The sequence below is a fragment of the Lemur catta genome, chromosome 24 (assembly GCF_020740605.2).
Source record: "Lemur catta isolate mLemCat1 chromosome 24, mLemCat1.pri, whole genome shotgun sequence".
NCBI classification, from domain to species: domain Eukaryota; kingdom Metazoa; phylum Chordata; class Mammalia; order Primates; family Lemuridae; genus Lemur; species Lemur catta.
Genome location: NC_059151.1, coordinates 11862142 through 11880854, shown reverse-complemented (window position 1 = coordinate 11880854; position 18713 = coordinate 11862142). Strand labels below are relative to the sequence as shown.

The 18713-nt window shown below is 35.4% G+C and overlaps 1 protein-coding gene across 3 annotated transcripts; it reads left to right on the top strand.

The window, feature by feature from the left end:
• Window positions 1-4269: 4269 nt before the first annotated feature.
• On the top strand, window positions 4270-18133 carry TRMT10A (tRNA methyltransferase 10A). 3 transcript variants are annotated; one of them, XM_045536877.1, is made up of 8 exons: window positions 4270-4418; window positions 9140-9344; window positions 10261-10423; window positions 11006-11077; window positions 12228-12302; window positions 13640-13789; window positions 16410-16515; window positions 17727-18133. In XM_045536877.1, the coding sequence occupies exons 2-8, from the start codon at window positions 9160-9162 to the stop codon at window positions 17993-17995; spliced, it is 1020 nt and encodes a 339-aa protein (XP_045392833.1). In that variant the 5' UTR covers window positions 4270-4418; window positions 9140-9159; the 3' UTR covers window positions 17996-18133. The 3 variants fall into 3 exon arrangements, with proteins under 3 accessions (XP_045392833.1, XP_045392836.1, XP_045392834.1); XM_045536880.1 differs by lacking the exon at window positions 4270-4418 and adding an exon at window positions 4611-4649; XM_045536878.1 differs by lacking the exon at window positions 4270-4418 and adding an exon at window positions 4662-4763.
• The last annotated feature ends 580 nt before the right edge of the window (window positions 18134-18713 follow it).

The window sequence follows — 18713 nt, the reverse complement described above, 5'->3', positions numbered from 1 at the left end:
GTTATAAATAACATCATCCTTATATTTTGCTTCTAACTTTTCCTTTTTGCAGAGATATTTGAGAAAAGACTTCTTGAGATCATTTCACCAAAGATGAAACAAAAATGCCAACCCCTTTCCTTATTCAGTGAACTCCGTGTACCAAAGAAGCAGCATTCTCCTCTGTTGCTCTGTTGATCAAGCAAAGCAAACACTGCACGATGCATGTGGGCGATACCTCCTAAAACTCACCAGCTGTTTTACATGCCATGTGAAGCAGGGCAGAAACACAGCACAGCATGCAAATAACAAGAGCCACCACCTAGGCATATTAATACTATGTGCAATACACCATGTTGAACGCTTCACATTTTTTTGCAGTGTAGCCTCACAACAATCATTTTCCATATTTGAAAAATGAGGCTCAGATTCATTTAGTAAAGTGCTTTAAGGAATACACAAAAATAAACCTTGAAACATAGATCCAAGAATTCTTCTGTGCTTAAAAACATTAGAGATGGGAAGTAGGCAAAAAACTGATTTCTTATAGATGACATGAAACTGTTAATTGGGACTGTCTTTTAATAAGACCATCTCCATTTTGTATGGAAGCTAATAGAACACTGGATTTTTGTGTTTAGACATTCCAGGCTGAACATAGAGGGGGAAAATTGATCTTTGCTAGTCAGGTCAAAATCAAATAACACATTTTAAAACAATACTATTGCAATGAAATTCCTCTGGTAGTCCATGGCACTGTGAAACATTTGCTATACCACTATTTTGCATTAATAAATAAGGAGACTATGAAAGAAAAGTGGATGACTAATTCCAAAGTACAGTTGTGTTTCTGTTGAGTATCAGAGGTTGTTAGGAGTTATTTTCCTAGATTAGAAGATAAATGAACTTTACCCTACTAAATGTTGGAAGGAAATGTATTACCCTACTAGATAAAGTAAGTCACACTGTATGAAAGCTGGTGAAAAAAAGTCTATTTATAACATCAGAGGACTTTACTCTGTTCTTAGAAAGAAGGATGACATTGATGAAAAAATGTTTTAGAAGGTCACTTCATATTATCCCCAAATGATCATAATAGTTTAAAATCTAATAGTATTTTCAATTCAGTGAGGGAGTTGAAAGGAAGAAAGGAATTTTGAAAGAATCTTGAAAAAAAATTTTTGTTAGGTTAAGAATATTCTTAATGTGATAACGTCTTATACCAAGGCAAAATTATAGGAGAATGCACACATTATTTTAAAAGGTATTAAGAATTCTCTATGAGAAAATAAAGACTCATTAAATTCCTTGTCTAAACAAAAGCAAACTTGAGATAGGTTTGAAAATTTGGAATCCAACACTCCATAAAGGATAGTAATTTTTCCAAAATAGAGTCATTAACCAAACTTTACCCCCTCCCCCATACACATATTTGACAACAACCAAAATATCCTTTGTATAATATCAGTCACCCTAAGAGGATTTTAACTTAATATTATTTTGGCTACATAAAACTAGTTGCTAGCATTTAAAGGAGAGAATTGATGGAAGCTCTTTTAGTAGACTACAGTAAAGACAATAACATTTTAATTTTGATCAGAATAATTTTATTGGACTTTTAAAAAAAAATTCAGAGCCTAAAATAAAATAATATCCAAGTATAAATACAATTTTCTTGTGAAATTGTATACAGTGTAACAATTATATTTATGGACTAATTATTAATATATAAGTATAAAAATAGTAAATTTGATTTTGAATATGTGGATTCTGGAGGGTCTGCAGGACATCTAAGTACAAACACTGAGAAATCATCAGCACATATTTGTAGTTTAAGGCAATATAAGAGGTTGAACTCAAAAACTACTCCATGGTTTATGGAAACTAGAAGGTAACACATGAGAGAAGCAATTTGGGAGGAAGGGGCCATGAGCCAAGGAATGCAGGCAGCTTCTAGAAGCTGGAAAAGGCAAAGAAAACAACTTTCCCCTAGAGCCTCTGGGAAGGAGTGTACCCTGCCAACACCTGGATTTTACCCAAATGAGACCACTGTTAGCCTTCTGACCTCCAGGACTATAAGACAATACATTTATTGTTTTAAGCCACTAATTTTGTGGTAATTTGTTATGGCAGCTACAGAGAACTAATACAGTGCCTTTCCATAGTTCTGGGAAATTCTTCAAATATTCCTCAATATTGCCTTTGCCCCACTCACATTCAATCCTCCATATTTCTTGATCTCTTTTTAATATTTTCTACCTTTTTATTTTGGTGATTACTTAAAACAATCGGCTTAGGGTTCCACTTCAGATAAACTCATATTTTTTCAAAACCTAATTTTCCTCCAGCATTCCCTAAATGATCTAGTTAATGTTATTACAGTTCTACAGTTATTCAAATTTAAAAAACGGTTAGAGTTACTCTTTCCTCCTTCTTCCTCATCCTAGTCACAGCTTTTCAATCATGTGTAAAACTGTAACATGCTTTGTTTTCACTATTCCTAATATTTTAAAACTTCTTTCCCTACCTGATACCTGGAAAACTCCTACTTACTTTCCAAGAAGGAGTAAAACTTATTCAATCTCTGAAACTATGTCCTCTGCCTCAAGGAGCATTTAGCTGCTTCTTTCAATATACAGTCATCCCAAGCACATTATATGTTGTACGGTAGTTACTTACTGCTAGCTCTCCTATTAGACTACGGATTCCTTAAGGACAGAGATCATGATTTAGTCATCTTTGTACCACCAGTACTAAGACAAAAAGCATGGAACTCAAAGATGTGTCAAATAAATAAACACACGAATTTTACAAATTAATGAAAAGATTGTTTCATAGCATGTAATTTCATCTTCTTAACTTTCTATGTTTCAATCTTTGGTGAAATAGACTTTGCTGGTATTTTTTTTTTTTTGGTGTTTATTTTGGGTTGATACTAGAATCATTTTAAGTTTTGCACTGAATTACTATGAAAGAAAATGTATTGACTTCATTATTAAAATATGATGATTTTTGTAACTTAAAAACTTTGTTTTAAATATCTAAGGATGTCAGCTACTAACTCTGAAAAAAATATATAAATGTATAATTATTTATGAAACAGATCCCATAGGGGCAACTGAACAGCTGTTGAAAGATTTGGCACATCACTATGCCTGCCTGAATTTAATGACCTACATGTGAAGGGCTACATATCCAGTTACTAATCCTCCCTCAGCTACTCTTTGCCCTGATATGGAGGTAGCTGAAAAAAGATGCCCTACTAACAGACCAGAAATGGACCCAGGCTTCGTTGCCAATGCTCAGTTCACAAAGATTTTTTAGATTTGAGATGAGGAAGAAATGGAAAGGGACCCACAAGAGTGTTACTGGTGACACAGTTTTACAAGTAAAATTTGAGGGTTTAAAGTAAGAGTGACTTCAGTTTTACGACTAAATTCAGAGAAATTTCAATTATTTTGGAGAACCTCAAATTCTGGATTTAATTTTCTATTCACTGAAGCCTTTATACATAGTCAAATATGTCTTCAAGCATCAAGAGTAATTTACTTCAGAATTCTTTCCATACTGAGAAGGCCGTCTTCTGTTAAAACCTTTGAACCTCACTCTTACCTTCAAATTCTGCAATTAGAAGAACTGCCCGTTACAAGTTGAGCCAAATGAAAAACTAAATAGTAAACGACAATCTACGGGATTGTGTTTCGTTTCTCCCTCGGTACTCTTTAGTCTATATATAGCAAAAGGATTATATAAGGTCAAGCACTACAAACAATGAAATGTCACCTGATGTTTTGCAAAATAGCCTAGGAAAAATAGCTCAAAGAATGAATGGAGAGTAAAGCTACGGCTGTTTTACTTAAGCCATAAAAAAGGCTTACAAATTCTAAATTTAAATGCATTTTATTATGAATTTGATTCACTTTTTAAATTTAATTTTTCCACTTGAGTTATGTAAAGTCATATGATGTGGTAACCTTTTTCTTTATGAATTAGAAATCATTTAGGCAAGAGATGCTTTCTTCTCATCTTCAACACACAAAAATTAAGAGCCTTTCGCCTGTTCTGCATTTTTAATTTTAAAGAGTGGGACCGTTTTAATTCCCCACCCCACCTCCGTGCAAATATATGACTAAATACACGCCCGCAGGTACACAGTTCCACTTGCAGGGAAAAGCAGACGTCCCTGTAGCCACGCCCCACTCCCCAAACCCTGCCTCCGGCCCCGCCCCCACGTAAGCTCCGCCCCTTTCCCGCGCCGCGGGCCCGAGGTTGGCGCAGTTCGATGACGTAAGACGCAACGGCCGCAGCCTCCACCGGCAGCGACCGCCCCTGCCTCTGGGAGTTGGAGTTTCGGAAGAAGGACTGGCAGGCGGCGTCAGGGCCACTCAGGAAAGGCTTTCCCTGCGAGCTCTCACGCTGCCCATCAGTTCCTCAGCCCGGTAAGTGTCCTGGCCCCGCAGCTGCCACTCGCCCGCCCTTTGACATCCTTTGGGCGCAAAAGGAGCGTGTGCCATGCTGCCCTGGGCTGGCCACAAGGGCTTCCGGGGCAGAGGGCAGTAGGCTGTGGAGGTGGCTGCGGCGACGCAGGCCCGAAGGAAATGACGTCGGATGGTCGCGGCCCGCCCAGCGGCTCCCCGGTTCGCGGGCTGTGGCTTAGTCCCGGCTCCGGGGTGCGTGCGGGGCCTGGAAGGGAGAGCGGGCGAGGCTGCGTCCGCCCGCAGGGCGACGCTCTCGGCCCGCGTTTGTTTTGGGGGTCGGGATCCGGTCCCCAGTATGTGAACAGTGTGAGTTTGCAAAGAAGGAGAGGGACATGGGATCTGAAGGGCCGGAAGGCGAGCTGTGGTTCCGGCAGTTCGTGGCCGGAGACCGTGGGCAGTCACTGTCCCTCTCTAAACCTGCCCTGCCCCGTTTCTCCAGCGAGGGCTGGCGGGGATGAGCTCGCAGATACGGAGGGCCGAGGGCAGCTTGCTGCAGGTGCATGTAGGCTCTTGGTGTGAGCTGAGGACGGCTTGAAGAAGAGCGAGGTGTTACCTGATTTCACTGAAATACCTTAAATTCGGGAATTTTTCTAGAGATACAAAGAGGATGGCGACAGGTTACATTCTCACGCTTTAATAGACTTTTTCTCTCTCCCTTTCTTCCCAACGCCCCCCGCCCAAAGGGGTTGACAGCTGAACAAAGGGCTTTAGCTATTGCGGACTTGCTCAGCACGTTTTTTAAAAGGGTATTTCTTCGCTCTCACTGTCAGGTCATTAATTCCATTCCGCGATTATTCCAGCATTGCTTTGCATCTTTCTGGAAGGGAGGCTGTGCCATAAATTACGAGGACTGTTTAGCCCATTCGATAAGATTTTTGCAAGTTTTTAAAAAACTTTTTTTTTTCTAATGGCCTTCACTTCCCTGCCTTAAGCTGTGCTAAGAAATGGAAATACAAGGAATATTGAGATACTTTATTACGTATTTATCCCACCCACACCAAATGGCCGTAGTCATCTTCATCAGATTCTTAGTTTTGATAACCTATATCTGTGAATGAAGCCCCCACGTTTTTTATTTTATGCTAAACTAAAATTTCACACAAATATTTCTGTAATTAACTATAAAATATCATTCTCAAGTATCTGTTGAACTTGGTTGAAAGAATGAAAATGTACCGTAAGCATCATTGCGTGTGAGGGAGGACCACAGAACTCTGCCAGAGATTTTATAAATTATTGCTCAAACTAAAATAATCAGATAGCCTAAGTGTACCTAGTAAAATGCTGTATTTTGCTTAACAGGTAATCTGAACAAGCTAGTACATAGTGCAGTATGTGTACATTATACTTACTGTATACAGTGTGAGTTGGTTACTCTCTTCGTATGTATGTTATAAGCAATTTATATCAAGCTAGCATAATTTTTGCTGCATTCCACTTATTCATATCTCAGTATGTCTAGCTTACTTAAAGTTTAAAAAATTCACTTAGTACAGTGCATTTTCTTAATTGGGAATAGCTAAAAAAATAATGATGATGGTGTTGACTACCTCATGACGCTTCCTTGTATTTAATAGGCTGTTTAAAAACATTGCCGTACTATGATAGGTCAGCTTAAATTTAACTTGGGACTTCTTAGCTAGGAAAGGCACGTGCTCCCCCTGGTGTACATGAGCTGTAAAACATTACGTTGCCTTTTAAAAATTTTCATATTATAGACCTAACCAACACTTGCAGTTTTTGAACAAAATAGAAAGCTAGCCAAAAACAATGCCACTGATAAACAGAAATGTGCTCTATTGGAATATTAAGTATTATTTCATGAAGAGAGCAGTTTGTTTCTTGTGAATTTAATTGTGCTTTTAAGTTTTCATGTTTAGTTTGATGGGCCTTCAGTTTTCTCCAGCCTATCTTGTTTTGGATACATGCATTGCTGAATTGTATTTAATGTACTGTGCATTGGAAAGAAAGTAAAAATTAATCCTAGAGATCGCAATATATATTTGTACATTTTCTTCCTTCTAATCTTTTTAGGCTGATTGAGTTTCCCTTGCCTCTAGTTTTTCACATTGAATGCTTAACTTATTTTCTAGCTTTTAAAAAATTAATGAATGCATTCTAACTACCTTTTTTCTCATATCTCTTTCATCCTGTTATCCAAGGTTTTTTTTTTTATGTGGAATCAATCAAGCCAAATCCCCATCAATACATGAATGGATTAATAAATTGTGGTATATGTATACCATGGAGCACTACTCAGCCATAAAACAATGCAGATCTAGTATCTTTTGTTCCAAGTCTTAACTGCTCCTCCATGTTATTTTTCTGTTCTATTTCTCTGCATCCTGAATCAGATTGTCAGGATGTCTTCTAATTCATCAGTCACCTCTTGGACCCCAGGTAATCTCAAGTTTGTCTCATATATTGAACTTTTTATGCCATTTCCTAGCTTTCAAATTGACTCTTCTTCGTGGATTCTTATTTTCCATTTTTTTTTTTAATGTGTGTTTTTGTGTCACAATTTTGTTTTGTTTTTATGGTTCTTCTTTATGATCTCTCTGAAATATTTTAACCAAATTTATTTTAAAGTCATTTTCAGATTGCCCTATCATTTTTAATTTGTATAGAGTGAATTTATTTCCTGATTATTGATTTTATTTTTTAAAATCGGTTCTTTTTGTAGTTTTGCTTTGCAGATTCATCTTGGGTAGAATTATCACCTCTCTTCTCCTAAACACTTCTCTCCATCTACTATTGATATCTGTCTACTACTTGACCCTTGACCCTGTTCCGTGTTCCAGTACACAGCAGGTCATTAATATGAGTGGTTCAGATTCTAATCATGTAGTGTTATAAGTTCATATGTCATCTTATGGTTTGGTCCAGATTGTGACTGAGAGGCTAGGTCTGCTTCCTTCAGGCTTCCCCTGAGTACTTAGTTTCGTATAAGCCATAGTCCAGTTGTACCTGTTTTCAGACTTTTTTCATGGAAGCAGGAGACCACCTCAACCTTGGTTTCAGTTCATCTGTCTCCCATTTCCTGCCTTGTGTTGTTATTCTTCCTACTTTAAAGCAGAGGAAACTTACAGCTGACTGCCCAGCAAATCCAATAGGAACAATACCTATTTCACTTCTTATTTTTGATTTTGAAAGAGGCTGTACCTTTTCTATTTCCCCTTTTATATTTTATCTACTATTTTCATGTATTTCAAGATTAGGAGGCAGGATCTCTCAAAGCATGAACTTTTGGCAACCATTTCTAGAAAGTCTGTTCCAATTTTTTGATTTAGTGTCATAGGAATAGAACTGGAGCTGTTTTTTCTTCTTCTTTCTTAGTGACACAGGTCTTCTCAGAGCCCTCTGTCAGCAGGGTTGAAATAACATACCTCTTTTACACTTTTGCAAACCCCCATTTTCTAAGTATGGTTTTGGGTTCCTAGGAGGTAGTAGAGGTAAATTTGAGTTTGAATCCTAACATCCATCATTCATCTGTTTATTCAGCCAAATATTTTTGAGTATATACTTTGTGCTCTATTTGTAATTCTGGGCAAATTAACCTACTGTACTTTCTTCCTTTGTAAAGTGGGCATAATACTGTCTACCTAATAGGATTGTTTCAAGGATTAAATTAGATAATAAATTCTTTATTAAGCACAATCAGAACTAATAAATAAATGTTTGCTATTACTATTTTTATTACTTTTAAAATCCTTTGTAATATCATATTCATTCATTTATTTATTCTACCAGTAGATACTAAGCACCTACTCAGTGCCAGCCACCGTGTTAGTACTGGCCATATAATGTTGAGCCAAAGCAGACATCATCCCTCCCCACGTGGAGTTTACAGTGTAGAGTCAAGTTTGAGCTCGTCATTTCTAGGACGTGTCCTCCCAGACTGAGTGTACCCTTTGCTTAGTGGAATAAGGAAAGTCTGTGAGCTCTTACTTGGATTACTAGACGGTTCTTTCCCCTGCTTAGTTTTGTGTCCTAGTAAAATGGCAGGGCTTTTTCTGTAGCCCCCAAAGCACATGTCTCTTTAAAATTTCTTGTCTCAGTGAAAATTAGGTAAATTTTCTAAGTTTGCGTAGTTATCCTCTTATATCTTATTACAACATTGCACTTTTAAAGAAAGCAAGAACCATATAATAAAACTACTGCTTAAGTTATGCTTTGCAAAGGTTTTTTACTTCCATTATCTAAATCGTGGGGATTTTTCTCCTTTTTCTTTTACATAATTAGCTGCTTTTCGCAGACTTGTTAGCTATCTCTATGTAAAGGAAGAATCATAGAATTTTCCTTAAGGCCAGTAGAACATTTGGTAGCATAATGCTTAATCTTTGGTAGGGATAAATAAAAAGTACATTTCTAAGCTTTTATGTTAACAATTTATTAAAGAGAAAAGGAATCTCAGAAAAAATTGTACTATGACCACCAATAGTATATGAAAACACCCTATCTCGTCAAAACTTTACCTGCATTGCCAATGAATGATATTTAATTGATATTAAGTGATATTTAAATGATGTTTGCCAGTAAATGACATTTAATTGTCTAAATTTGTATTTCTGTTTATTACTGATATGGTTTAACTTTAATCGTATCTGTTGGACATTTGGGTTTTTTTTTTACTTTTTTGTGTATTTTTAAATTATCTGTTCATGTCAAAAATTGCTTTTCAGTTTTTCAGAGGCACCAAATAATGTCATCTGAAATGTTGCCAGCAATAACTGAGACTTCTAATGTTGAAAAAAAGCAAGACTTAAGTGAACATCAAGAGGAGAGCCAGAAGCCAAGATTAGGTGAAGGGTTTAAACCAGTATCTAAACGACAAATGAAAAAACTTATAAAACAGAAACAATGGGAAGAACAACGGGAACTGCGCAAGTACGTGTTTTAAAATCTATATGCTCTGTCCCTGTTCTGAAATATGGAATGTTAGACCTTGCATAGTCTTTTGGCATGTTAAAAGTGATTGTGTTAATGAAAATTGAGGTTATACCTATTTTTAGCTCTCACTGTCAACTGACTGTTGAAAATATACGTGGTTTGAATTATGTCGTTGGAATCTTTTTTAGCAGTATTGATGAACTTGGCTTCAGTGCTTTTTCCACCCAGAACCTATTGTGCTTAGCAGCACAATTATTGAAGCAATTGTCTTAGGTAAGGGATATATAATAATATCCATGTCCTAGATATGCAATAAAAATAACCAACTCAAAAAGATCACATTTTAGCCTAACTTTAATTTTGCTAGAAGAATCATTGCAGGTTTTGGTAAAAGCAGTTAGGCTGAATTTGTTACTGTATAAATGCCAAAATTTACTGAGAGAAAATAAACCACAGTGGTGTAAATTAGAGAAAAAGTATGTGAGTTTTTTTTTTTTAATGAAGCTTTTGTTTGTTTTTTTTTTAAAAATACCATATAAATGTTTAAAAATCATGTAGAGGGTGAATGATGAATGTAAAATTGATCATCATTCTCAAATTCAATATCTATAAGATTTTCTTAGGGATAGTGTAATACCAATAATAAATGAAATTATTGAGGTAAGATAGTTAGGATTTAGATAGAAAGCTGTATGCTGTTTTCACAAACTCATTTCCTTCCTATCTAAACCTTTTAGATGGACTATATAAAGCTGCTAGTACTTGACCACTTTTGAATCGTCGCAGAAGTGACAGTTTCCTATGGTTTAATGTAGTGACTTTAAAAAGTAATTATTTCTTTGTCTATTAAGAAGAGTCTTGTGAATATCTGAAAATACAAATAATAAAAATTTATTTTCATTACTAATCTTAGACAAAAGCGAAAGGAAAAGCGCAAGAGAAAAAAATTAGAGCGACAATGTCAACTGGAATCAAACTCAGATGGAAATGACAGAAAACGTATCCGAAGACACGTTGCCCACAGCACCCTCCGTCTTATCATTGACTGTAGCTTTGATGACTTGATGGTATTAAAGGTATCATGAATCATTATCAGAAGACTTCTATAGGTGAACTAGGCTGAATCATTATTGTTTTAACATGTAATATCACTGTGATATAAATTTATGTACTAAAATGTATCTTAAGTTTTTCAAAATCGCTGCCCCCTAAGTTAAATTAGCTGGTAAATTGCTCTGATATATGTGTGTGTTTATGTGTATGTGTGTCTATATATGTGTAGATGGGGGAGAGAGAGACACGTACACCTCATAATTAGATGATAAAACGGAGAAACTGCATGTTCGTAATCCTGAAGATCCAATGCCATTTACCAGTGCATTATTTGTCTTTGTCTCTTAAGAGAGTAGATGTTTTCATGAACTGGCATTTTAAACAGATACAAAATAGGAAATAATGGGTCACTTACAGAGTATTTACTTACAGTAATTTTGTTACTATGTAAGGGAATCAAATGAAAATTATCAGAACAGACTTGTATGTAAGAAGAAAAATTGTACTTATCTAAGTCATCCCTTCTGCTTATTCTAGTCCTTTAAGATCATGGAATGGCTCCACACGATTTTGATAATGTTACTTTAACAATTGCACTTTCATAGGACATTAAGAAACTTCATAAGCAGATACAGCGGTGTTATGCAGAAAACCGAAGAGCACTGCATCCCGTGCAGGTATGTTTAAAGAATTTAAGAGAGACTGCAGTTTTCTTTTATATCCTCCATGGCAAAAAACATAGATAATTCTGATTGTCTTTGCAAGATCCTTTCATGTAATCTTGTTTAATGTCTATTTGAAAAATGTTTTCTTTTTTTATACAAATAAAGTCAAATATTTGAAACATATTTTCACATACATCATTCTCAGACACTTTCCAGTCATTATCTGTCTTATACACGTTGGCCTGTTGACTGCTATGTAGTTGAATATCTTTATTATTATTATATTATAGGTATTTTCATACCAGTTTCTCCACTTTCAATTCCTGAGCTGGTGGGGTGGTAGAGGCTGCAGCTGCCGCTGCTTGATGTGTGCTGTGGTGCCTGTAGTATCAGTCTTGTCTACTTAAACGATTTTAGTTTCCTTTGGAGTCACTGATAATTTTGAAAAGTATTTCTTAAGCTGGGGTGAGGGAGTGATTTGGGAGACTAATTGGCTACTGTTAAGAACAGGGTCTTTTTGTTTGAGTTATAGGTGACCTAAAAAATTAACACTGGTCCACTGATGTTAAGAACCAGGAACTCTTAATTTATTTTTGTTTAGATATTTTGTTTTTACCAAGTGACAATAATTTTATATTTTGTATTTTTTATGTCTTATAATTTTTTATCCCACTTCTGTGTTAGTACTTATATCCTTATTTTTCTGTTTAACAGGCCCCTTCTCACCCTTGCTTCAGACTTACATAGGTGTCAGGGTTTGGAATCAAGGAAAAATTATGAAGACTTTGGATTGGTAAAAAAATATAACAGCGGTGGCCGAAAAAAAAAAAATTGTTGAGGGGGAGTAATGGGAACTTGACATGTAAGCAGGGATTTGCAAAAAAGTGATCATTAAGGTAGAGGCAGATTTTTTAACTACTTGAAAGAGAAGTGGGATGAAAATGTAAATGTAGTACTGAAGCTAGTGAGTTATGAGATACACAAAGCACATCATTTCTACCGCAGTTTATTGTATGCCTAAAGCATGTCAGTAATTTTCTAGATCAATGAGAATACATACATAGTGTGTTTCATTAATAATGAAACGAGTAGATGAGGGAAATAAAATGTTGAACTTAAATGGTCATTTGCTATTTTTCTGTACCTGCCAATCTCATGTCAGTTTTACTTGACAAGCCATGGAGGCCGGCTGAAAAGGAACATGGATGAAAATGACAAAGGCTGGGTCAACTGGAAGGTAATTAAAACAGATCAACTCTCACATATTGTTTTATATTTTTATGTTGCTAAATGTCTATACTTTTTACCTAAATTCTATATAGTTCTACTAAATATAGCAGTCTCCAAACCCTGTGTGTCACTGAACCTAAGTCTAAGGTTACCAGTGGAAGCTGAAGAAAGCTTTCTGTTAGTTTGTACTTGCTCTCACTAAATCTTACCTATTTTACCGTCATCTTTAAAGTATATTAAAAATAATTATTATATGTTGGCCTAATATTTAGGGCATATGTTAATAAAATATATTATTAAAATTAATTTCAACTATTTCTCTTCACTTTTTTAAATGTGGCTACTGGAAGATATACAATATATTTACTAACTCTTATGTCTGTGCCTCTTTGCCTAAAAAATAATTTAATAAATTATAATAGGTATATTTTCCATTATTTTGTGTCTTGTTAAATTTATTATAATATTTATACAATCAGCTTTCCAGAGAGACATGAGTTTCACTGGTCTCTAATTACTCAGGTTTCTCTTGGGGCCTTTATTAAGTGTAGGAGTCAAATTTATAATATACTATTTTACAGAAAAGTGACTATTTATTAATCAGTAAGTCATACATTTTAGGTGAGAGTTTTTCTGCTTCATTCTTGATCTCCTTCAAAATTATTGGGTAAATGTCATCTGAGCCTGGTGATCCATTTTCTTTTATGCAATGAATATGGTTTGCAAAATCCTGATTACCAACTGTCATTCAATTTTGTACCTTTGACCTGACAATTTTGGCAAAGAAGTTTTCAAATGTGTATCTTTGTAGAAATAGATGCATGGAATTAACTAAATCTATAAGCAATTTCCTTTTGATGATTCATGTAGATGGAGAGGAAGTAATTGGAGAAGGCATTCTTTGGCTGGAGGACAATGTGAGCAAATATGTGGCAGTAAAAAGGCATTTGTTTTGTTGGAAGAAAGATAAAGTTGGAAAGGTAGGTTAGTGCCATATTCAGGAAAGAGTCTCTAAATTAAGGAGTTTGGATTTTATCCTACGGAGAAAGGTAAAACATTGAAAGTAGTGTTTTTAGAAAATGAGCCCGCCATCAGTGTGGAAGTAGATTGGAGAAGTCTGAGGCCAGCAACAGGGAAGTAAAATTAAGAGGCTATTTAAATGACCAAGGTGTAAGTTGATAAGGAATTGAAGTAGTAAGTTCTAAATAATACATTTTCAGATTTTCAGAATTTATTTCAGATGTTTTTGGATGGATTTGTTTTGGGGAAAGGGGATAAATCATTTTTAGCCATCTTTCACAAACTGCTATTAATTAGTAACATGTTTCACCTTGTGTCTTAAAGGATATCCACATCAAACCAGAGCACTACAGTGAACTTGTGAAAAAAGAAGACCTGGTTTATCTTACATCAGACTCACCGAATGTACTGAAGGAGTTAGATGAATCAAAGGCGTATGTGATTGGAGGGTTAGTGGATCACAACCATCATAAGGTACTAAGTTTTTATTTTTGCTTTTGCTTGTACTTAAAGTCAATATTTCAGATTCCTGGTAGTAACAGTAATACTAATGATAGCTCATCTTTATTGAGCGCCTACCATGTTCAGTCACCTTTTGGGCTAAGCTAAGTACTTCACATATATTAGCTTGCTTAATCCTCACTACAACTCAGTGAATTCAGTGCTACTATTATCTACATTTTACAGATGAGGAATCTGAGGCACAGAGAAATTAAGCCTAAAATAAATAGTAGAAGGTGGCAAAGCAGATGTTTGAAACCAGGCAGATTGCTCCAGAGTCCACATGCTAAACACTATGCTGTACTGATAGAAGATGCTGCTATTAATCAATTGCCAACCCATTGGAATTTATACTAGCTTTAAAATAAGAGATTTTCATGGGACGTTTTTTCTCTTATATTTATCGTTTTCTCTCTTCCCACCCCCATACCTTTCTTCAGATGAAAAATTACAGAAATGTACTTACTAAAAGAAAGCATCATTTTGTACTTTGCCAACTACTTTGCAGCATGCTAAAATCAGCCCAGCTAAGGAAGAAAACATGCTTATTAAGTATCTGAGGAAATATTGTCAGCAGAATAACATGAAGTAATTCCTTATTCTTGTAAAGCAGCACCATGCATGTAGAACTTTCTGCAGCGTTGCAAATGTTCACATCTGCCTGCGCAGTAGGGTAGCTGTGTGGCTATTGAGCATCTGAAATATGCACAGCGTGACTGAATTTTTAAAAATTATAGTCATTTTAAATTTAAATTTTAAATTTTAAATATCATTTTAAATTGAAGTAGTCACATGGTTACCAGAGTGCAGCTCCAGAGCATCATAGGGAATTATATCAGAGTGATCGTTAGCCATTTTATTTTTTTCTTAGTGGAAAAATTATATTTTGTTATTTATATAGAACCACATATTTCTCTCATATGTATGTTTCCCTTAACTAAAACAATTTTGTTTTTAATAGCACCTATTTCAATCTATCATTAAGTATTTGCTCCCCAAATACTTTAAAAAATTTTTTCAAGTCAGGTTTTCATTTCATTTGTCTTTGCCATTTGTGCAAAGCACTGTTATGTGATTGAAACCTTTTTTACATTCATGGCAAGAGCGATGGTCCTTCTCTAGGAATTCGGTTTAAGTGCAGTCATGCTCCTTGCAACAACAGAGATGTTTTCTGAGAAATGCACCATTAGGTGATTTCGTTGTTGTGTGAACATCATAGAGTATATTACACAACCTAGAAGGAGTAGCCTCCTATAAACCTGTATAGCCTGCTACTGCACTGAGTACTGTAGGCAGTTGTAACACAGTGGTAAGTATTTATGTGTCTAGACATATCTAAATATAGAAAAGGTACAGTGAAAATACAGTATAACAGATAAAAAATGGTACACCTGTGAAGGGCACTTACCGTGAATGGAGGCTGCAGGACTGGAAGTTGCCCTGGGTGAGTCAGTGAGTGCTGAGTGCATGTGCTGGCCTACAGCATCACTGTACACTACTGTGGCCTTTATAAATACTGGACCCCTAGGCTGCAATAAATTTATTTTTAAAAAATTTTCTTCAATAGTAAATTAACCTTAGCTTACTGTAACTTTTTTACTTTATAAACTTTAAATTTTCTTAAAACTGACTTTTGTAATAACACTCAGCTTAAAACACAAACACATTGGATAGCTGTACAAAAATAGTTTCTTTATATCCTTATTTAATAAGCTTTTTTCCATTTTTATTTTTTATTTATTTATTTTTTACTTTCAAACATTTTTGTTAAAAACTAAGACACAAACACTCACATTAGCCTAGGCCTACATAGGGTCAGGGTCATCAAAACCACCATCTTCCACCTCCCCATCTCGTCCCACTGGAAGGTCTTCTGGGACAATAACAGGCATGGAGCTGTCATCCCCGATGATAACAGTGTCTTCTTCTGGAACATCTCCTGAAGGACCTGCCTGAGGCTATTTTACAGTTAGCTTTTTTTTTTTTGAGTAAGAAGAGTACACTCTAAAATAATGATAAAAATATAGTACAGTATATACATAAACCAGTAACATAATCATTATCAAGCATTACGTACTGTACATAACTGTACGTGCTACACTTTCATACAACCAGCACAGCTACAACATCACTAGGTGACAGGAGTTTTTCAGCTCCATTGTAATTTCATGGGGCTACTGTCACATAAGTGCTCTTTCACTGACTAAAATGTCACTCTGCGGCATGTGACTATATTTTAGATTGAGAGAGAGGCAGGGTGGAATGGTGGAAAGATATTTGAGTCAGGAGAGGAGAGAGCCAGGTTTTTCTTGTGGTTCTGCTGCCGAGGAGCTTTGTAACTGGGCAGGGAGCATAAGGTCTTTTTTTGGTTTCTTTATTTGTAAGTTGAGGAGATTAAAACAAATGCTCCAAACATTCTGACTATACTTATTGTCAAGAGAATGTTTCCAAATTAGCAATTAAACACACACACACACGTACCCTCTTTAGATAATATGCTGTAAACTATAGTCTTTTCTAAAAACTATTGATACTGTTATAGACTGTAAAATAATTTAATGTTCTAGTCCAAATCTTAGTGTTTTTGTTGTAGGGACTCACATATAAACAAGCATCAGATTATGGAATTGATCATGCACAGCTCCCTCTTGGAAATTTTGTGAAGATGAATAGTCGGAAAGTTTTGGCAGTTAATCATGGTAAGCTATAAAGGTAAACGGAAAATATACCTAAATATACCTTGCAAGAAAGAACATTACATATGAGAATTGGGCAAGTAGAAAATATTACACCATGCTGGAGACAAAATTGTAAAAAGTAATCATTTAAAATTTTTTTAAACAAGAGAAATGCATATTTTAGAAATTTTGAAAATGTACAAAAGTATAAAAAATTAACTGTAATCTCACTGCACAAAGATACTTGATGTTAATTTTTTTGTGTTTCCTTCTAGTTCTTTCTTATGCGTATATATCATTACATACCACATGATTGAATTCTTACTGTGTTACATACAATGTTATAAATCTGGGATATTTTTTTCCCACTAATTTTATTTTTCCAGGTCATTGAGTGATTATTAATAGGCTCTGTAATATTCCATCATTTGAATATACAATACTTTAACCGTTTTCCTATTGCTGAATTAGTTTTTCCTTTTTGCAGTCATAAATAATATTGGAATAGACATTTTTGGACCTAAGCTGTTGCCTGGACTTTGCCTTTTAAAATTTTTTAAGGAGAGATTTTAATCAGTATACAACTACTTATTGAACTCTTTTTATATGCCAAATACCTTCTGTGTAGCAGGCTCTAGGGAATTATAGAAATGTAGTTACTGATTCAAGGAAAGGACTTCTTCTAAAACCTTTAATGTGCAGTGAAAGTTACTTTTCCACAAAGTACTCCAAATTAGCCCTTCAGCAGTGTGTTGAAGTGAAAGTATGTCAGAAACAGTATTGATTTTCTTTACTCCTAACGTAAAAATAAAGCAGGCAAGCAGCTCCTCAGAGTGAGTGGCTTTTTATAAGAAAGAAGAAATTTAGGTGAATGTTAACCATTTTTTCTAGTTGTATCTTAGGAGATAAAGGATAAAGAAGTGAAAGGGCTAAAAAAGAATAGGAAGGAAACTACAAAGATCCTCTTTCTATCATTTATAATTGACAAAGGATACTGACAAATTTCTGAGTACTTAAGAACTGAACTGAGGAAAAGCTAGAGAGGAGCTAACGAGCTTGAGATCCTTGGGACAGATTGGCCCTGACAGCCAATAGGAGAAGGAAAAGATAAGAACAAAGTAGTTTTAGGACAAAGTAACACTCTTAACAGAAAGGCAGTGTATTTTAAAAGACAGTATGCAGCGTTGTGATGCGCTTGGCTAAGAAATGTATGGGCTCTGTCTTTATTGCAGTGTTTGAGATTATTCTGGAATACTTGGAGACAAGAGACTGGCAAGAAGCATTTTTTACTATCTTGCCCCAGCGGAAAGGAGCTGTTCCCACAGACAAAGTCTGTGAAAGTTCTTCCCAGGACAAGCCATCTGTCAGGGTGGAAGACGGATCGGACAGTGATTCTAGTGAGGAGGAGCATAGCAGAAATGAACTAGATTCACCACGTAAGGAAGCAAAGCAGGATCAGGAGCACAGCACTGAGTCTGCAGGGAACTCTCCACCGCACTAATGGTACCTGGTTTTCTGTTAGTTTAAGGAAAAATGAGGAGAAAATGAGGTGCTTCGTAGAATATTGGAATTGGAAGATTTTATTTTCTCTCATTTCTGTTATGAATTTTTAAATTTTTTTTTAGAGCTCAATGATAATTAAAAGTCCTATAAACTCTGTGAGGAAGTACTTTTTGTTTTTGCAAAGGATTTAAATGTACATGTGAGTTTTTAAAAACATTTTTTACGCCTTAACTGATAGTTTCTAGAGAATTTTACTTTATTAGTGTACCTTCCTTCTCTTTCATTTACTGGATTATAGTCTTCAGACTGTGCCTTCTGACCTTCCAGTTTTATTATTTTACGTTCTTATCTGTGTCTTTCTGATATGTTGCTTACGTATTTGTGGGGGCAGATATTTATAAATACCTGTGAGTCTACCAGAATGTTGTATATGGGAAGTTACCCTCCATCTGTACCTTTTTTTAATTTTCGGTTTAGTTACTTCAATGAAATATAGTAATTTTGGGAAGAAGTATGAGTTTGACAGACTAAACGTTTCATTTCTTCTGAACGGCAGAGCCCTATCTGCTTCTTCTTTGTGATGCCTTTTCATGGTTCTGAGGTAATCACTGAAGAGTTGAGAATCTCTTTAATACGTTTTCTTAATTCTTATAACAGTGATAAATTATTTCAATTTTAAAACTGAATTTTTGCAGGCCAAATTATTTTATAAGGTT